Source organism: Planococcus citri, chromosome 5 (genome assembly GCF_950023065.1).
Source record: "Planococcus citri chromosome 5, ihPlaCitr1.1, whole genome shotgun sequence".
Classification (NCBI taxonomy): domain Eukaryota; kingdom Metazoa; phylum Arthropoda; class Insecta; order Hemiptera; family Pseudococcidae; genus Planococcus; species Planococcus citri.
The window spans coordinates 31156623-31177946 of record NC_088681.1 but is presented as its reverse complement, the minus strand read 5'-3'; the positions used below and the strand labels follow the sequence as shown (position 1 = coordinate 31177946).

The following is a 21324-nucleotide window of genomic DNA, read 5'->3' as shown; positions in this document are numbered from 1 at the left end:
ATTTTTCAAATCTGCAATCTATGTAATCAAATAAACCAGTAAACGAAACATTCGTACGTACTACGTAGCGTTCGAGCATTTTCACTATCTTCGAAAAGTAAAATATGTTTAGAGAAATCATTTTGAATGCAGCGATTAGTAATAATTGTAATTACCAGCATGCAATCGTCTTGCTAAAAGAATTATTCGTATTCATTACACAGTAAGATGTGTCTCCACAACAAATTTTTGCTCTTGAGAACTACAAAGAAGCCTTCTAGTTCATTATTATGGTCCAATATTCAACCAACTATCTAAAAAGAGCATTTAAACGATTTTACATTGCTAATTTGCAACAAAAACTTACAATGCCTGAATCTAATACCGCAGAATTATTAGCTTTTTGCTACACTTAGGTTAGGTTACGTTAGGTTTGCATGAAAAAACACGCAAACCTAACCTAACCTAACCTAACATGGTAAAAAGAATGCATAAATCGTTCGCTTTTGCTGCCCTTAGGTTAGGTTAGCCTTCGTGCATCTCCGTTAGGTTAGCCTTCGTGTATCTCCGTTAGGTTGAGCTTCGTGCATCTCCGTTAGGTTAGCCTTCGGTTAAGTTCGTTCGTGATTCGTGTTCGTGTTGTCAAACTTTCAGTGCTTTTCAGTTTTCTGTTCTGCTAGTGTTTCAACTATTGCTGTCGATAAACTTTATATTTTTCGATTTGTAGAAAGTTCGAAGCTGTATAGTGAGTACTTGAGTCAAGTGGTTCGATAATATCAGTTAATTGAACTCGTTAACTATCTTTTCATCTAATCGTCAGCTCATTATTTATGAAAGTACAAGATATCTAGTAGTTTCGGTCACATCATCGTTAGCTTATTTCTGTCGACATAATTTTACTCGTTTGTGTTGATTTGTCGTTTGTTTAATAATTTCTATCAATGGCTGATAAATTTCAAAAATTAGCATCCCGTTTCGGTAAATTATTACTTCCAAGTAATAAATACAATGTTGAAAAATCAGCTGTAAATTTCTACTTCACGTATTCACCGGAACCGGCGCAGCCTCTCCCTCGGGATCCGAAATGGACTTCAGCCGAAGAAGCTGTCTCCTGTATAAAATCTGGTATGAATATTACATCCCTCGTAATCTATTTCAGTACCTAAGTGAATTTCTTCTAATCACGAATTACAATGTCATTCCAGGGGATACGGTTTTCCTCGGAGGAGCAGCGTCTACACCCATTCCACTCATTCAAGCTATGACCAAACATGGATTAGAAAAGAAACTGAAAAATGTTAGCGTTTGCCATATTCATACGGAAGGAAAAGCCGAATATACAGCTCCCGAATGCGAAGGTATTCGAAATATTGGTTCGATTAGGAGCTTGGTGAATGATAAAAAAGTGACATTTTTGATTAATCATTAGTCGCTGAGACTATTTCTCATTTGATAACAAGGTCGCTTTCATTATCGTAGCGTTGAAAAGGTCACCATATTATGGTTTATTCGATGTGATATTATAATTTTTAGAAAATAACGTTTCGTAAAATTTTCTTGCAAATTGTTGTTTACTAAAACGGTCCTTTATTTATAGAAAATGGCTAAATTCCAAATTCGACTCATCGGTGCTTGTAAATAAATCGTCATATTTTGCTGATAATGTAATTACGTCTGTTTTGATCCGTATAGAGTCGAACAATTATCGTGATGAAAATATTTCTTCGTTGTTTTATTAATGTAGGTATCATAAATGAAAGATTCGCTTAGGTCGAAGTTCATCAGTTACATAAGTTTTCCGGAAACGTTTATTTTTTCCGATAATTTTATCGAACTTCGTGACGCGCTTGTATACAAAACTTTCAACTTTATTCTAAGAATGAAATCTTCTTTTGGATTATTTTTGGAACCTTGAAAACGTTAACGTTTTATAACCTTGATGAAAAATATTGTCATATGAGTTGGTTTTCCTAACCAGTCTCGATGCATGTTTACCACCCAACAACTGTTTACGTGCTACTGCTACGTAAACACATATTTTTCATTTTCAGTGCCGGAGGTATAAAATTTATTCCATGTTCGAAGTTGGAAATAAATTTATGTCAGAAGTCTACGGTTAACGAGCCTTAATTACTCTCAGATTTCAAAAATAGCCTGTATAAATGGTCTCAGCTACTTCTTTTCTATGGGAACGATTGACTTTTCGATTAGATTAAACTATTGAATATAAAATAACGTTACTATTTTGTACCTAGAATATTTAGATACCATTTTTGTTCATTACACAGTCTAAATTCAGTTACAAAAAAACTTTTATCGCTTCAAAAAGATAATATTGTTTATTAAAAAAATTGATAGATAACTTAGTTAGCTGTAAATTAACAGGATGTTGAGAAATAAAACATAAGCCTAACTGTTGGCCTTGACAATTGTATTTATAATGAAGCGTTGAAATTGTCATTTTGTAAGCAGCGATGGCTGCATTATATAGGCGAATTTCTCACCTCACACGTCAGACATTAATTAACATAGACTGGTTCAAGTTCAATAACATTCTTATTAAACTTGCTTTCGAGTCGAAGATTTAATTTAATACCTCGATGCTGGCAACATGTCAATATTACGTTCATGTATGTGCGAAATACTAACGAAAATTCAATTTTGCAGGGATATTTCGATCAACATCGTTCTTTATGGCGGGAAACGTACGAAAAGCTGTAGCAGAAGGACGAAGTGACTGCGTTCCTATATTTTTATCCGAGATACATTATTTATTCGATAGAAAAGTCATTCAACCAGATGTTGCCATTATTCAGGTACATCGGTGAAATATTTTCAAGCCAAAATATGTAATTCAATATTTCTAATGGATTATTTCCTTCGTAGGTATCGCCACCCGACGAACATGGCTTCTGTTCCTTGGGAACCAGCGTTGATATAGTCCGAAGTGCAATTGCCAGTTCGAAAATCATCATAGGTAATGTCAAGAAAATGAAAAAGAAACATAAAACGAAAATCTTCATCTACTAACAAATATTTATTTATGTATTTGACAGCTCAAGTGAATAAAAACATGCCACGAACGTTCGGTGACGCACTAGTCCACCAGTCCCATTTCGATTACGCGGTCCAATTAGATATGGACCTCCCCGAACACGGTGGTAATCCACCTTCGGCCAATGAGACTAAAATAGGCGAATTTATCGCCCAAGAATTGGTAGAAGACGGAGCCACGTTGCAAATGGGTAAGTTACAACGTTTACTCTGGTTGTAAAATCCGCTAATTGAACTGATAACGTTGGTTTAACGGATCGGTTATCGACCGAAGTTGACCTTTGACTGGTTTTATTCGGCGATATCGAAGTACTATATGGTGTACTAATATTTGAACAATGTTTTGTAGGTATCGGAGCTCTACCAGACGCCGTATTATCGAAATTAACCAATCATAAAGATTTGGGAATTCATTCCGAAATGTTCAGCGTTGGCGTTATCGATCTAGTCAAACGTGGCTGCGTTACTAATAATAAAAAAACTATTAATAAAGGCAAAATCATTAGCAGTTTCCTGATCGGAACAAAACCTTTGTACGATTTTGTCAACAATAATCCTCTCATTGGTACGTTTTTTGGAGGTTTTTATCTCGGAGGAAAATTTTCCTGAGAATAAGTATGATCATAGTTTATTATTTAATAGGCATTCGAGTAAACTGTCTTCAATTTTTATTTTTTAGAAATGAGAACGTGTGCGTATACCAATCATACCAGTGTGATTGCTCAGAATCCAAAAATGACCGCCATTAATTCTTGTATTGAAGTTGATATTACTGGTCAAGTTGTATCCGATTCAATCGGTACAAGAATGTATTCAGGTAAATATCTCACTCGATAGCGACTCAATATGATACTATTTTCAACGTTTTAACGATGTAATCCTCGCTGTTTTAGTGTCATTAAAGAACGATGAGTTTATGTTATAATTGCCTATACCTATACAAGCGTCGATTTCTTTTCATTAAAACGCTTGCTCATCGTAAAATGATATTGTCTTGCCGTTGCTATTTTTAAACGTGAAACAGTTCAATTTAACAAGTTGAAGCAAGGTCATTTTACATTAATTTGCTGAAGTTTCGTCCTTTCATTGTGTAAAATCTTCAAAAATCACCCGAAAGTCTCGTTTTTCCCCTTTTTTGTTAAAATTGTCAAAGTCTTGCTTCTTATCAAAAAATGTCAAAAATTCTAGCTTTTTTGAAAATTGACAAACATTTTTTCTTTCTAGAAAAATGGCTAAAAATTGTCGTTTTTTGCAAAAAAAATTCCAAAAATTATGCAAAATCTTGACTTTGTCAGAAATTGCAAAAATTTTCAAAACTTCCAGCTTTTTCTAAAACTGACACAAATTTTCGCTTTTGAGCAAAATTGTATACAATTGTCATTTTTTTGTAGAAATCAAAAGTTTTAAAAAAAGTCAATAATTCTTAAAAGGCCTACTTTTTGCTAAAATTATCAAATTTTTGAATTTTTCAAAAAAAAATAGCTGATTTGCTAAAACAAATCTTCGCTTTTTTCCAAAAATTACCCAAAAATTTCGTTTTTTTCTAAAACAAAAAGTTGATAGACAACTACCAAAAAGTTCTAATTTTTTGTGAATTTGTGAAAATCTTGCTTAATTTGACAAAAATTGAAAGTCTTAACTTTGTTCAAGACTTACCTTACTGAAAATCTCGCTTTTTTTTTCTTCAAAAATGGCCTGAAGTTTCGCATTCTCTTTTAAAAGTTGAGGATTGATTGTACTCTCAAAAAATCCTGATTTTTGCCCAAATTCTTGTTTTTTATCGCTTCTTAAAAAAAAGGCAAAAAACTTTCGTTTTTTTACAAACAAAATCCGAAGTTTCACATTTATTCTAAAATTGTCCTAACATCTCGCTTTTTGCCAAAAAATGCCTAAAATTTCGTTTTTCATTAAAAAATTGAAAAAGAGTCAAATGATTTCAAAAAAGCGTGCTTTTTTCTAAAATTTTCGAAGTATTTGCTTTTTGCCAAAAAATGGCAAAAATTATCGTTTTCTTGCAAAGTTGCTGAAAATTTTCACCTTTTTTGTTTTTTCGCGATAATTACCTGAAAGTTCTGCTTTTTACTAAAATATTTTTAGTCTTGACAAAAATCCGACTTCTTTTTCAAGAATTACCAAAGAATCTCGCTGTTGTGCTAAAAATAATTTTTTACCCAATAATTTCAAAAATTACAGGTTTTTCAGAAATTGGTGGAAACTTTTATTTGCTGTTTTGGGGGTTTTTTGCAAAAAAATTTAAAAGGTCCTTTTTCCAAAAAGTTGCAAAATAATCCAACTTTTTATATGTATTTGAAAATATGTTTTTTGGTTGTTTTTTCTACATTGAAAATTTTTGATCGCCCTTTTGTTTCTTTTTTGGTCACTTTTTTTTTAGTTTTTTTGGTTACCAAAGTTGTTGGGGGGGGGGGGGTGAGTACAAGCCTTGTAATCTCACGAAATTCCAATTTATGATTAATATTTTCTATCCGATTTAAATTTTTTTTTCAATTGAATCTTTTTTTTTAGGTTTTGGAGGCCAAGTCGACTTCATCAGAGGAGCCGGCGAAGGTTTAGACGGTAAAGGTAAACCGATCATCGCGATGCAATCGACCAACGAAAAAACCGGCGAAAGTAAAATTACACCTTTCTTAAAACCAGGTAAGTTAAAGTTTGCTTCAAAAATTCCACAATCTGCATTCGTTTCATGAACTCGTATCGTATACTGAGGCACTAATTTACGTACATATCTAACGATTTCATAAATATTTAATTTTCAGGCGCCGGTGTCGTTACAACGAGAGCGCATGTGCACTATGTCGTTACGGAATACGGAATTGCTTACTTATTTGGTAAAAGCTTAAGACAACGTGCGCACGCTCTTATCAACATTTCTCATCCTCAGCACCGCGAATCGTTAGAAAAAGCCGCCTACGATCGTCTGAAAGTTATGCCATCTGCGTAGAATAACGCGAGAGTCGCGACTATACCTACGCCACGTGGTATTCTATAATTTATTCTATACCTCTTTATCTCTATATTGATCTATTTCTTTTCTTCGATGAAAAAAAAAAAATCCAGAATATCGAGAGCTTATTACACAGACGATGACTCTAAAACACAATTGAATTACGAATCGCTTAAATCAGTATTAGAAAGATTTCTCTTCGGGTAGGTTAATTACTTTTTAGGATACCAGATTACCACCGAGAATACGTAACTCGTATCCATCCATTGCATTCCTATTCGTATAAGCAGATACCTTGGTGTTTTTAGAGCTGGTTCGTGTGCCATTTTGTAATTTTTATCCTCGTATGTGATAGTTTTAATTTTTCGGTAAACTTTCGCTGTTTTTATTTCTCTCCTTCTCGTAACAATCTCGAACGATCCGTGATAAATACATTCTCGTGTAATTACGTAATACTACATATAATATTTCTGAACGCGTGTGAATAAAAATGTAGCTGGAATTATTTGATAATTGGTTACCGTAGTTTTGAAATTGGATTAGCCCACCAGATTATTTTCCTCGTATGTTGTGTGAAATTATGTTTTAAAAAAATGATTCGCTATGTACCTACCTACTAAGCTATGTATAAATAGATCGTGTAAAGCAATTATTAAGCAATAAATTATATTGTGGTGTTCGTATGTTGTTTAATAACATTACACACTCGAAATCGTATCATTGGAAACCGATATTCGATATCACCGTGATATGAAAAGTAAAAAGTTTCGTAAACAAAACAATATTTTATTTTACAGTTTGAAAAAAAAATCATTAGTAACAATCGGAATTAAAATCAAACAGAAAGGTATAAGAATCAATTACTCGACGAAAGCATAACTCTAAAATCGTTCAATAAAATAATAAAATATATAAAACACTTAAAGAAAAATAGAAGAAAAACCCATATCGATTAATTCGTTAATTCACATTTATGTTGAACCGATCATATAGTAACTATTACCTACTGATTTATGGCGCGGAAATAGCAAAAGAGATCGCAGATTTCACCGGTAATACATCAGAGCTTAGATCGAGAACTAGGAATGTAGAACTTAGAAAATAAGTAATACGAAACTATCATCAGTCTTAGTATCGTAGAAAAAAAATAACAAAAATAAATTTATAGTGCAAAGCAAATGTCACACTTGTGTTATGTTTTTAACGTGAATGAATATAAAATATTAGAATCGATAAAAGCAATGAGACAAAATAAGCGATTACTCAATTGAAATTGAATTAAAATGCAAAACACGAAGGAAGATAAAACACAAACCGAGTATTAACTTTGAAATGCATCGGCTTACGACCAGAGATTGAAATCAGCTTGTAATACAATATACGTAGTAGAAACAGGTACTTAAAAAAATCTAGCTTATTTTTAAACAAGTCAACATCGCAAGGTAAAAATATCACGCTATATACTAAAAGAATCACGTTGAAATTTAATTTCTATCAGGTTTAATTACAGGACATACGTCCAACATGCAAAACGTACTTCGGCATACTGGACAAGGACATTTCGAAGATAACCACGTTTCAGTTAACGTCTGATCTTGTCTCGAAGCAAACCTACGAATAGAATAACCGATTAAATATTTAATCGAATACGATATTTGCGGTCTGAATTGAAATAATATACTGACCATTTACCCATACAATCGATACACCACAAAGGTCTACATTTACAGGACACGCATTTCGGTTCAGGAGCCCCGTTGACTGGTTCGTTGGTACTGATGTCGTTGCAGTGCTTTACTAGTTTAACGTTCGCTTCAGATGTCATACAACCGATACACATTTCAATCTCCTGAAAGTAAATTGTGAGAATAGAAGGGAGAGTAATTGACCTAATTAATCCTAGGGGGTATTTTACTGTCTTACTTCTCCGGTGAATTCGAATGTTGGATTGTTTTTTACGAGATCTTTAAATATTTCTAGAAATTCTTCAACTTTGGTTTGATAAAATGTAACGTTTTCTGATACAGTAATTGGACAGTGAACAGCTTCTTTGAGATCTTTGAAGTCGAACGCGTGCAATCTGCGTACAAATAAATCAATATGTGGATTGCGAAGATTAGAGAGCAGGCGTTTTGGAAATAGCTTCTTACCTAACTAGGAAATCTCGCGTATCATTGGAATAGATGATTTTCACATTGATAAACTGTACAACCGTTGAGTATCCATTACTACCAGTATCGTGTGTATCGGCGCTACACACTATGAGACGGGCATCATTTTGATGAGCGAGATCGAGATCATATGTGCCAACTTTAACTATCCAATTTCTCGTTAACACTAATTTCATTCTATTACCGCAGTGTAATATAGTTTTGTCGGATCTGAAATCAAAACGTACATTAGAACGAGCGATTGGACATGAATTTTAATTCAACTTACAATTTATATTCTTCGTTAATCGAATGGCTCACTGCTTTCCACGAAGTCATACGATCATTTTGAAATAGTTTTAATTTCTTTACGATATGATGCGTGCTCCAGTCCTGCTGGTATTGGAATATTAACTCAAATAGAGCGTACACTGGTATAGATAAACTACCGAGAAGAATCAGCTGCCAGGATATTTCGCCGAGTAACAGAACGAAGTACTTCTGAGCTTTGAATATACTCAAACCAGTGAAGAATCCTGTAAGTTAATTATATTATCACATACAGATTGAAACACTTGAAAAAAATTGGAAATTTTGAAATTAAATCAAAGAAGAACTTACCCAGCGGTATGGAGAGGTGAAGGATCTTGGTTATGCAGGTTTTTTTTATATGATACATGATAAAATTGTCATGTTCTCTACCTAGGTAAGAATCGAACAGGTTCTCAACTGTCAATCCGACACTGATGAATAGATCTGTTTTGTATACGAAACAAAATGTTATTATGGTGTAGATCAAGGAATATAAAACGAATACTTCATTCATTTTGAAATTTAAAGAATTATTCAATTTTTAAAACGACAGTGAATTTTATGATTCAGATTGACATGGAAATTGGAAAAAAACAAGTTCTTGTTTACGAAACACGAAGACTGATAAGAATTTTTTCGAAGAGAAACAGCGCTCGCTAGACGGAATTTATTGGAACCACATTTCGTTTTAATTTTAAATTTTTGTCGAATAATCAGAAATTCAAAAATCAACAGAACTCAAGTCTCAAATCTCAAAGTCCTCAAAAAAATCAAAAAACATATGCTGGACTGCTGCTGGAGTGATTAATTTTAATTTTTCTTTTTGCAGGTGAGGTGTTTCCTCATTCCTGATCCTAAAGATAAAGAACGAAAAGAAGAATAGGTACATATTTCCATTTTCCAATTTTCAATTTCACGACAACACAAAATACAACATTTCTTGATAAATTAAATTATCAAATCATCAATCATCAAAATTTTGAATTCCTTGACCTATTCGTTGCAGAACAAATCTTTTTGAATCAGGTATGAATAATTCTAAAATAATTCTGTTACTAAGAAATTTATCATTTTTTAAAAAAATCCTTCATTCACTCGTACCGTCGTACGGTGTCATAATTATGTACCTATTTATTTTTCAGATTTACAGACACGAATAGAACTCATTTTTTACTGCTCTGCAGATGGTAAATTCCAGTGAGGGACTGAGGGGTCTTCAAATTTCAAAAGGAGTCTATTAAATGGCAATCTTGAATATATGTAAAAATATGTACCAATTCATTGCAGTTAAAAATTGAAATTAGCTGCGCCTCATTTTTCATGGTACCTATTCATAGAGTGCTGCTGCTTTCAAAACAAATTGAAATAATTTTTGAAAATTGTCGAAAAACATTAATGCAGGTAAATTTTAAATTTTATACCTACCAGTTTCTACACGAAACTATCAACTCGATAATTTAAATCTTATTCTCTATCCGCTGTTAAGAGCGAATTGCCCAATGTGATATCGATTTCAGAAATTTGAGGAGAATCCCACCGCCAACGCTCATTCTATGATTCGAGCTTTCGACAAGTGATGTATCTAGCCCGCCTATCTCTGATTCCTAACGATTCATTCATTGATTGTAACGAATATATTTTAAATTTAGCTTTAAAATTGCAATAATTGAAATCAGCTTAATATTTTCAAGAAAACGACTTGAAAAAGATTTGATTATTTCGAGCGACGAAATCGCAATGTAGGTACATAAATTGAAAGGTATGTAAAATCAAACCTGTCTAATTAAGAAAACCTGTAAATTTCCCGTTATTGTCATTACTGTGTTATTGTTACTTCATGCATTTCGGAATATATACCTCACTAAAAGAATGTTATCGAGCAATCCGCTCAAAATATACTTAGGTACCTACTTAGAAAACTTCAACTTCTTTCCAGCAAGAAAAATTAATTCTCGCCCTGTTGCTGAAGTATGAAAGTAAAGTATTGAAACTATTATTAATAAAATCAACTGAACCATATAGATAGGTAAGTTATTTTGAATTCGTAATGTTTTTGAATTTGTCATTTCTGACAGAAATTTTCAAGTATTGCTACCAGTGCCTGAAAATATGTACATAGATCTTATAAGTATCATTCTGATCACTTTCGTGTGCCCTTTGAACAATTACGAATAATAGAGAGTTAACATTGGTGAGGTTGAGAAATGCAAATAAGTAAAATTCAAACTTTCAAGTTTGACTTTTATCCATTACTATGGAAAGTAAATGAATGAAGAACGCAGCTAGCCGCTAAGACAAAATTGACCATACCTCAGGACAAGTGTTTGCAGGCAATAGGTAGGTAGGTATATTGTGTAATCTTTTAATTCGTATCGAATTTAAATTGAATCTCGACGAACAATGTAAATCAAAGTTCAACTAAATTTATCAGCAAGTTGGAAGTCTGCGGCAAGCATCTTTGATGGAAGAATTATTGCCCCAACTGTTCTAACACGATTTTTTCAATCACTTAGATTAAATATTCACACTAGCTAAAAAAATACACAAACATAAAAGAAACTCCTTCCTCTTTGAAAAAAGAAGCAAAACCAGACAAATAAATTTTATTTACCTAAAGTGTGAGAAGTAAATTATGTTTGGAAATATGTCAAAGTTTAGGCCTATCTACCTGTAAAAGTTTCACCTATTTATGCTAATGAATCTCCTCACTTGAACACTTATAGTTGCAATTTCATGTCGTCGGAAATTAGATTTTCTTTTAAAAAGAAAAAAAAACATTTGATACCCTAATACAGTAGGTAAATAATATGGAAGTACTTTGCAATTGCTTGTTCTCAATTAATTTCAGACTGAAGGTGATCCACTAACAAATTATTTGATTTCTATTTTTAGATAGGTACAGACTACAGAAGAAGAAAATGACAAAATTACATCATTTTTGCCACACAGCTGAATAACTGTACGTAATGTGAGAAAATGGCTCGAAAAATCGATCGAACATGTGAAACAATTCATCCTAATGGAAAAGAAAGTGAGAACTGAAGCTCAGCGTCCCTTCAAAGTTCGTGATTTTAAGCACGAATGACGAGCAGCGTATTGTTGAGTTAGCTTAAATTCTAACGTAATTAAGTCTTCCTTATTGTGTAACTTTGTTTTTATATAAATAAACATTTTTATTAAACGCCGATTTATTTCTATTTCAACATCCCAATGACGTGTCATCGAGAGCGAAAATCGTAAACATGAAAGTTTTGCATTGTTTGAAAATGTTTTAGAAATTCTTGTAATTCGTGGATGCATTCCAAATTCTCATGTTGAAAATAAATTCTACCAGTCTGATTCTGGTCTGTGCAGTAATGTCAAATGTGCATATGCTGCATAACCACGCCCTGTTTTGTCCTCCGAGTGGTGGAAGTGGTGCAATGACATTTTTCGCGTTTTCGTTTCTTTTCCAACTTTTCAACTTGGTAAAATTGGAGTCGCAAATTAATTAAATTTTTAAATTCAAACTTTGAGGTTCTCAACATTGAATTTTTCAAATTCATTTTTCAAATTCATTTTTCAGCCCTATCCTCAAAAATTTCGAAAAATGAAAAATTTTGATTTGAAGAATTTTTTAGGCTCAACTTTTTGATGCTTAGGTATAACAAAAAATAAAACTATTATTTTACAAAAAAAAGTCTATCTCTAAAATTGAAAGCATCATGAATGAGCAGATGAAGTTCCAGCTTTTATTTGCTCTGGCTCCTTTAGTTTCAAAGATAACTTCTTGCTTGTCTCGAAAAATTACGCCATATTTGAGCCTCTCAGTTGACAAAAAAAATGTTTATGGGACTTGCACTTGAAATGAAATTGATAAAAATGTCTCAGGAATTCACATTATTAATTACATAATAGATTGATTGAGATTCTCAGATTAGCCTCTAACTTCTGAGGCAAACAAAAAAAAAAAAAAAACTGATGATTTCTCATATAAATGGCCTTTCGTCTTCAAATTGATGAAATTGAAGAAATATTATGTATGTTCAAACTTATGGTTAATGTAATAATCCTTCAGCAATTTTTTATATTTATGAATTCAGAAGTCCCACAAATTTTTCCAAAACTTAATACCTACCATCTATTCTATTTATTATTTCATTTTGTTAATTTTGAAGTTGAACTTTGAAAAATGAAAACGGATTATATAGTGTAATTTTTCGATTTTCGAGACAAACATATAAGTATTTTTATTTATATTGTGAAATATTCAAATCAAAATTGTTCATCTCTGAAATTGAAGGAGCAAAATCAAACTGAAAATCATTTGCCCACAGGCACACAATCTTCAATTTTTAAAGATGGAAAGATACCTATTTTGTAAGCTGATGGTCGTATTAAAAAGTTGTACCTGCAGACTGAAGAATTCTTCAAATATTTTTTTCCCAAAAATATCAAAAGTTGAAGTTTTAAAATTTAAAGAAATTTTTTATTATATATATTTTTAGTTTTCTTTTCAGCCAGGGATTTCCAGCCAATCATCGATTGGCTTTTGGCTATCAGCTTTTAGCTTGATTTTCATTGGCTTAAAGAAAGCTGGCTATTGGCTGGCAAAATTTCATCGGCTGACGATTGGCTGGCTTTTGGCTTACGAAAACGAAAATGCTTGTGACCCCTCAAAATACTCGTTATGATGCGTAGATGATTGTTAAAAGAGACAATTTCATTTCTTTGGTATCAGTGAGTGTAAGACGTGAGTTTTAAGTGAGAAAAAAGCAAAATATGAAAAAAAAATTTTGAAAAAATTGAAAAATTTGAAAATTATTTCAAGTTCATTGGCTTTTGGCTATTAGCTCGTCGGCTAAGTGCGGAAGGGTGCCTCGTGCAACTCGTTACTTGATACCTGTGTAAAACTGCCTTTCCACACTGAGTGCCATCTATCATTCCAAGTTCAAATCTAAAGGCATCTTAGGTGATAGGAAGGGTGCCTTGAGGTAACATAACTTTTGGTTTGAACATTTGGACTGATAGATGGTGCTCAGAGTGGAAAGGCAGTTTTACACAGGTATCAAGTAACGAGTTGCACGAGGCACCCTTCCGCACTTAGCCGACGAGCTATTGGCTGGAAAATTTTCATTAAGCTAGCTTTTGGCTATTGGCTTAAATACCATTGGCTTGCATCGGCTATTGGCTATTGGCTTTTAGCTATTGGCTGGCTGGAAATCCCTGTTTTCAGCTTTCTTTCGAAAAAAATGCTTACACACCTCACATAATTAGGGCACTATTGGTGATAAATAGCTACATGGTTCTCCACGCCAAAAGAAGAAATAATAAGGTGAAAAATAAATTCCTCCCATCCTGTACGTACATAAACGTCGCTATAATTAGGCAGCGAATGGGCGATAAGATGAACGTAGTTTCGTCATTACTATGCTGTATGTTTTAATTTATGTGAATTTTGGTTTACTAAAGTTAAATGTTTGATGGTTTTAATTTAAATTAAAAAAGTACTCTCTTTTATTGTATTGAGAATCGTGTAAAGTGGAAATTTTGACTCGATGGCTGACATAAAGGCTTTGGAACATCCAACTCTCAAGGTACCCAATACCCATCACTATGTTACCTTATAATACGTATAATTTTAACTATAGATTATTTTTTAAATAATAAAAATAGCTTAATAATTCGGGCTACTATTCGAGGATTTGGTTTTTCTCCAGTTTAATCGCTGGTAAATTTTGCTGGGTGTGGTTTTGTATTGATATTGGAGACAATAGTTTTATTTTTCATCAGCGTTCAAATATTTGACTAATATAATTTGATTGATAAGACGTTTTACACATTGTTTGCATTGTTCGCAGGTTCCGTACGAGTTGTTGAATAAAAAATTTCGAGCTGCTCAAAAACAGATTGACAGAGAGGTTGCTCATGTACAAACAGCAGCCTTGGAATTGGAACGTGGATTATCATCCGATAATATTCAAGCCACTGACATTACTCGATTGCTCGGCGGAATGGTCCAAAAATTACAAGTTTTAAAACGAAAGGTGAATAACATCGGTTTCAGCACTATTCTGTGTATTCGTTTACTAATCAGCTGATATTTCTCTTCAGGCTGAAGAAGGAATAGCCGAAGAATTACAAGTTGGCCTTGTTTGCAAACGACGTTTAGAGCATTTGAAAGAACACGCTTCTGGCAATGCAGGAGCTGTTAGTCAGTGGCGTCGTAGACGACTCGATCGTATGCTTGTCGAGTACTTTTTAAGACGTGGATATTACGGAGCTGCTACCCGACTAGCTCATACATCCGATCTTAAAGATTTAACCAATATTGGTAAATACTCGCCAATTCTACTCTGTTTACGTACCCTAAAAAGCAATGTATTGATGACGTAATGTTTTCGTAGACGTTTTCTTGGTATCTCGTGAAGTAGAACAATCATTAGCTGACCACGACACTTCTAAATGTCTCGCTTGGTGCCATGATAATCGATCGAAGTTACGCAAATTGAAATCATCGATGGAATTCAATCTTCGTATACAAGAGTTTATCGAACTCGTTCGCACCGATAAGAAAATCGAAGCTGTGAAGTACGTGGAATTCTTTCTCTTTCGACGTATTCTACGCGTACATTGGTTTTCATTTCATTTCTGTTTATTATTAGACATGCCAGGAAACATTTTTCAACTTACGAAGACAATCAGTTAGAAGAAATACAACATTGTATGGCATTACTAGCTTTCCCATCGGACACACGTAATGAATATTTAGTGATACGTGTCAACGTGAATTTTTGATCGTTTTCGCTATAGTAAATATGGTTTGCAGAAATCTCGCCTTATAAAGAACTTTTGGAAGAAAAACGATGGGATAAACTTGTCGAACAGTTTCGTCAAGAAAATTATCGTCTGTTCCAAATGGCCTCGCAATCTGTTTTCACCGTAGCACTTCAAGCAGGTTTATCTGCTCTAAAGACACCATATCCTTTTCATACTGATTTAATATTGTTTTGCATATGGCTGACGTATTATCCTATTTCATCATATTATTCCTTAATGCGATGTTTAATCAGTGTTATAGCAAAGAGAATCGTAGCAGTAATTGTCCAGTTTGTCAAGAATGGTTGAATATTTTAGCAGTACCGTTGCCTTATGCTCATTGCAGTCAATCTAGGCTGGTTTGTTCGATATCTGGTCTTCCTTTGAATGAAAACAATCAACCCATGGTTCTTCCTAATGGTTACGTGTATGGAGAACAGGTACAGGAATCAATCATTGCTCAAGTTCATCAAGTGAACTGTATTTTTCCTAATGTCATTTTGTTCGTAGGCTTTACAACAAATGGCCGCCGAAAATAATGGTCAAGTCATTTGTCCCAGAACAAAAGATGTTTTTCCTTATAAAAAAGTTGAAAAAGTATACGTCATGTAAATGCTACGTGGAATATTTCAACAAGGCAACAGAACTGATGAAAATATCAAAAATTTCCTCTTTTTTTGTAATAATTATTTAACATGAGCTTACGTTTATTGATATTATTAGGAATATATAAGTACATAAATTATAAAAAATAGCTTACGTTTTTCTAGCAATAGTTCTGCGTAGTTTTTCTTTTGTATAGCATATCGAGGTATATATTTTAGTTGTTGCTTTTAAGTGCCAGATCATTAATTTTTTGTTCGTTTGTTTTTTTTTCAAGTAATTTTATTGTAAATTAACTGTAGTACCTATTTTAACAACGCTCATTGATGTGATGAGTGCGATGTTTAAAATTATACGTATTTATATTAATTCGATTTATTTATTTTTGAAAATGTTGAATTATTTCGGTACCTGGCCGAGCGTAATTCAATTCCGGTCAGTCAATCCTACGAGAAAGAATTACTTTCACAGAATCATGAAATCAAAAATGAAGTCATCAATGCAACAGAAAACCTCAGATTTAAATTTTGAAGACTTTGTAAACTTTGCATTAATTTTTACCAAACACACTTTTACCTGTATACCCTGTACTGTATGACATGACATGACTGTACATGTTGACAAGTACACTAAACTGTGATGTTCCTAACCTAACCTACCATTCCACTGATAAAGAAAGAAATGTTTTGGGGTTTCGTTTTCATTTTTATTTTTTATCAAGATGTTACCTTCGTCATTCGTGTAAAATATTCGTTGAAACAAAAGTGATTCTGAGAATTGTTCTGTAATTATTTCGTTTTCTAAGTTTAAAAATATTTTCATATTTACCAATAACGCAATAACTCTAGTGTTCGTTGATAATCTCACCTAAGGCTCTGACTTTCTAGCGTAATTTTGAATAATTTTGATCGTATGTAGAATCAACATAATTAATAAATTAATTACTCGTTAGCCACATTGTAGTTGCTTACTTACTCCTGAATTCAGTGATAATATTATTTCGAACATTTTATTTCCAGATTTTCCATTCGATATCATTTGCATAATATACTGAGTCAAGGATAGAAAATGGCCCAAACCACCGCTCCCGTTTACGACCTTACTTGTCCAAGTCCTGTGACACTGAAAGAAATTTCAGCTATCGCACTCGTTGCGGAATTATGGCGTGAAGAAATCGTAACTTGGGATTCATGTAAGTTGAAAGATGATATTGCGCTGAAAAAGATGATCCCCAATGTTCCATCGCTAATTTACAATTTAGTGCTCGAATACAGCTACAAGTTCAAATTATCAATTAAAATTTTTTTTCGTTCAAAGTTAGATCACGGCATCTGGATTGGTTCATTTTTTGATTTTCACAGTAAATCGTGCAGTAAATACTTTGGGTCTGTGGACAGTTTTAATGATTTTGTATGGGACCAGAATGGTGCTTTGCATTATGTTAGAACGGTCAAACAAATGATCCGGTGCGATCAACTCACTGATTTGGAAAAATTTGTACTTGCGTACAAATTTTGTATAGAAGATGACATTAGACGAATTTGGCCTTTAGTCCGCTGCCGCCTCCATTTGACTCAAATAAGGTTCGATGAAAGGCCACTACTGTTCTACTGGATATGCTTGCTTAGTAACGAACTACACAATCTACCGAATCCTCACGATGTACCAATCGATGAGTTGATGCTTAATAATTGCAGTGATGGATGCTTTTATTCTTTCGAGTACTTTTGGAATCGTACACCCTACGAAAGGCGATCAAAAGCAACCATCTGGATGTCTCTGAAAGATCCCGGTTCATTCGCAAAATTTATATTACAAAGATTGAACGATTTCGAACTAAACGCATTTCTCGCTGAAAGAGGTGTTGATTTCATGATTTCTTTGGTCCTAAATGAGGAAATATACCACGTTTTTCCTGCTTGGATATACATTAGAAACAAAATGAACAAAAGTCAGTTCGTCCGATTTATCGAGATACTGCTGGAAAAAGAGACTTCTCGCTTCACAGTTCATAAACGATTGAAATCCATGGATATAATTAATATATTCTGTGAAATATGGAAAAATTCTCCCGATAATTTGAAACGATGCGCATTGATTAACGATGTGTTATCGAATGAAGAATTGTTCATCAGAAAAGAGCGAGGTCCATCTGAACCTAGAGAAATGAGAATCCTAATCACAATTCTGTTGGATGCAAGTTTTGAACAAAGGCACAAATTTTGGTGCAAGAATTGGCGTAATTTGATTAATGGTGCTCGTGTCGAAGATCTACTGCGAGTAATGAAGTTATGTTTCCGGGGCGAAAGTGATATAAGCTCATTTAAAAAGCAATATATGTCTGAATACGAAAATATCGGCCCATATTGCATCGAGTTGCTACACAAGGGATGTTTCGAGGAATTGTGCAAGTTTTTGTTTTTTTGTTGTTCGGATGAGCAAAAAGTAAGGGAGCTGAAACAGCAACTGTTGAGATCAAACTTTCTCGGTGAAAATTCTATTCTTTGTAACAAGTTGATTTCCTGTAAATATACTGAGTTGAATGCGTTCGTCGAAGATGCTTTCGAGGACGTCGATCTTCGAATTGAATTCAAAAATCAATTGGTTTCATTTATTCGCGATGGGAGCTTCGATTGCGTAATGCAATTCTGTGAAATATTTGCACCGGAAGAACCAGTTGTTAGTGATCTGAAGCAACGTTTGTTGGGTGAAGTCAAGGAGCTATTGGTCTCTGGTAAATTTTGGATAACAGACAAATTTCTCAACTTCTTGTTGGGTAATGAAGATGAGATTAGAAAATTCAAACAGTCGTTACCAGTGGATGATATTTTTTGTAAAATGATCTCACAGATTCGGTTGAAGAATCCGTACCAAAATTTCGATGGTTCTTGGGAGACATACCTTGATACTCATCCTGTTTGGTTGGATGATTTTCTAGAGTGGCATTCTAATAATGAAAGGGTGATTACATTTTTAAACTGGTATTTTAACAATAATGCCGAAGAGATTCGAAAAATTAAAGAACGGCACTCTGATAGGTTGACGGTGTTCGATAAATTAATATCCATGTCTTCGCGGTGATAGAAAATACTAATAGTATTGTTTCTTGGAACTTTTTCGTGTTCAAATTATCGAGATAGAAAGTAATTATGTGTGATCTTTTATGAAAGACTGAAGTATTTTTTTTTCAATTGTTATTATTGGTATTCAGTACTATGTACTTATTATTTATTATGGTTTTTGTAAAGTTGTAATAATGATTTTACTAAGTACCTACCTATTTTATTTTATTATTCTTGAGGTACCTACCTAATAAACCCATTGAGTTATTGACTGCTACCTACCTATTTCATTAATTCTCACGTTCGTGCGGTGGACTTGTTCCTTGTCAACAGATCAGCTTTATTTATTTATTTTTTTTTTTGGTGTAAGGTCAAGTATCTGATTTTACTCGATTTTCCCCTAAGACTTCCATTTGATGGTCTTCAAGGTAAAAGCGATAATATTTTTGAATTTAAAAAAATTGAAGAGTGATAAAAATAATAAATTTCAGTTAAAATTTCCTTGAAACACTTTTGAAGAATTTTCAGCTCTAAAATTGCGTGATAGTTTTTGAGATTTCTGAAAGAAGCGTTGTGCAACCTTTCAAAATGGATCAAAATTTTTATCGAAAAATTTGTAGAGTATTTTTGAAACATTTTTTGAGTTGAAGGAGTCCAGACCTGTCCGTACATGTTGACAAGTAAATACACTAAGCGGTGGTGGGGGTGTACCATTGATGGAGAAATGTTTTGGTTGGTTTTTATTTTCGGCGATGTAGTCGACCTTCTTCATGCGAAATATTTCTTGGAGCGAAAAAGATTCTGAAAATTGTTCGATAAGTGCTTCATTTATTCAGTGTAGAAAACTTTAGTGTTCGTAGGAGTGGCAGGAACCACTGAAACAAAGGTTCAAAGTACGTATTTAATCGAGATAATTTTTAGAAATTATCCAATTTGTATCACTCACATAAGGCAGGGTTAGTGTAGTAGCCAGTTGGGAAAAAGTAAAAAACAGCATTCTTTTCTTTCCATCGACGATTCTTTCGCAAATCATTCACTTTAGGTAGATATTATTATTCGTCGACCGGTATTTATTGCATTTTTTTTTTCTGATGTACAAATTTTTTTTTGAAAATTTGTGAAAATTGAAAAAAGAAACAATTTTAGAAATAGAAACCAAAACGTTGAAAAAGTAACCAAACGTTACTTTTGGTATCTACTGCAGTAATTCAGTTACTTAAAAAGTAACCGAGTGCGAGCTTTGAACAGAATTTTTTGATTCTTTTCTGAAGTTGAGTAGTTTCTGCAGCATGACTTAATAGTGAGCACCTTACAGATCTAAAATTTTCTGAAAAGTGAAAAGTGAAAATTAAAAAAAAGTAGAATAGAAAGTAGAAACTAGAAAGCAGCTACTACTTGAGACAGAGGTGAGAGCAAAAAGAAGCAAAAATGATTTCACATTTCACAAGTGTATATAATTAATTAGGCTACCTTCGTGCGTTTTTTAGTTTAGCGTTTATGAAAAATTGAAAAAAATAAAAAAATTGAAATTTTTTGCAGCAAAAAAAAGAAAGAAAAACCTGGATGACGGAAAGATTCAACAAACCGCAATCCAGTTACCATTCGATATCGTTGCATTGAAGAAAAAAAAACCGAATTGGATTCGGACACGGGGTGTTTTTGCCAGTGAAAATAAGAAAAATCTCTGGATTCCTCGTTGGAAACGTTATTCAAAGAGAAATTTGGACAAATGACCACCATTTTCGTTAAGTGGGCAATGTATTATTGACTTGCGTTAATGTGTTGTCGGTGTTTTAACCGCGTTGTTATTGTAGTTCGTAAATTAATTTCTGCGTGTGATTTGTTAATTAATAAGTGCTCATAATTTTATATAAATCTAGTTATTAATTTTAAAAACGAATCTTTTTGATGGTTTTTTGATACGTGCGGTTGGTTTTATTACATAAGCGTCGGTGTTGATAATTTTAATGTTGCGTGGAGGTGGATTTGCAGCTTCCTAATATTGCAATCAGTTAAAAAGGTAGGCTCTTTGTTTATTTACGTACAATTACAATCGCATTCCTCCCTCGAATAAGCCTAACAAATAATAAAAAGGGTTGTACTGACACCGTATATGTGGTAAACAAACGCTGCTACCAGTGTATATTACTCGTTTCGGTAAAAGTATATTCCGTTTAATTGGCATCTGTACAGAGTCATAATCAAATTACATAGTCGAGTCGTCTACCACACCGAATTCCACCCATAAAAATGCATAATTTTTCTCCTCACAATGACTCGTATTCGCGTCAAATATGCATTGTTTATCGAGTTCCGTGATCAACTTGTGTGTGTAGGCTTAGATAGGCCGACTAACAGTAAATTTGGTGTAAAAAAACACTAATCGTGTTGGTAATACAATGTG

The 21324-nt window shown here is 33.3% G+C and overlaps 5 protein-coding genes across 6 annotated transcripts in view; 4 read left to right on the top strand and 1 right to left on the bottom strand.

The window, feature by feature from the left end:
• The first annotated feature begins 617 nt into the window (after window positions 1–617).
• On the top strand, window positions 618–6674 carry LOC135849417 (4-hydroxybutyrate coenzyme A transferase). Its single transcript, XM_065369845.1, has 9 exons — window positions 618–1104; window positions 1185–1337; window positions 2647–2795; window positions 2866–2956; window positions 3036–3224; window positions 3383–3598; window positions 3713–3850; window positions 5557–5688; window positions 5808–6674. Exons 1-9 carry the CDS (start codon window positions 921–923, stop codon window positions 5990–5992), a joined length of 1437 nt encoding a protein of 478 aa, XP_065225917.1. The 5' UTR covers window positions 618–920; the 3' UTR covers window positions 5993–6674.
• On the bottom strand, window positions 6370–9079 carry LOC135849418 (E3 ubiquitin-protein ligase TM129). Its single transcript, XM_065369846.1, has 6 exons — window positions 8767–9079; window positions 8435–8681; window positions 8146–8376; window positions 7919–8075; window positions 7681–7844; window positions 6370–7606 (listed from the first exon to the last, which is right to left on the bottom strand). Exons 1-6 carry the CDS (start codon window positions 8969–8971, stop codon window positions 7480–7482), a joined length of 1131 nt encoding a protein of 376 aa, XP_065225918.1. The 5' UTR covers window positions 8972–9079; the 3' UTR covers window positions 6370–7479.
• A 4723-nt stretch (window positions 9080–13802) lies between these two features.
• Window positions 13803–16227, top strand: Kaz (Katazuke). Its single transcript, XM_065367852.1, has 8 exons — window positions 13803–14033; window positions 14298–14483; window positions 14551–14770; window positions 14844–15027; window positions 15102–15193; window positions 15266–15416; window positions 15506–15695; window positions 15766–16227. The coding sequence occupies exons 1-8, from the start codon at window positions 13995–13997 to the stop codon at window positions 15865–15867; spliced, it is 1164 nt and encodes a 387-aa protein (XP_065223924.1). The 5' UTR covers window positions 13803–13994; the 3' UTR covers window positions 15868–16227.
• Window positions 16228–16381: 154 nt separating this feature from the next.
• On the top strand, window positions 16382–19197 carry LOC135848075 (uncharacterized). Its single transcript, XM_065367849.1, has 2 exons — window positions 16382–16768; window positions 16878–19197. The coding sequence occupies exon 2, from the start codon at window positions 16927–16929 to the stop codon at window positions 18937–18939; it is 2013 nt and encodes a 670-aa protein (XP_065223921.1). The 5' UTR covers window positions 16382–16768; window positions 16878–16926; the 3' UTR covers window positions 18940–19197.
• A 1456-nt stretch (window positions 19198–20653) lies between these two features.
• The window catches only part of CtBP (C-terminal binding protein), an 87033-nt gene continuing 86362 nt past the window's right edge, over window positions 20654–21324 (top strand). For both annotated transcript variants that reach the window (XM_065367850.1, XM_065367851.1), the window contains exon 1: window positions 20654–20940. The gene's annotated coding sequence lies outside the window, so the exon portion shown is untranslated. The remainder of the gene's footprint in view (window positions 20941–21324) is intronic.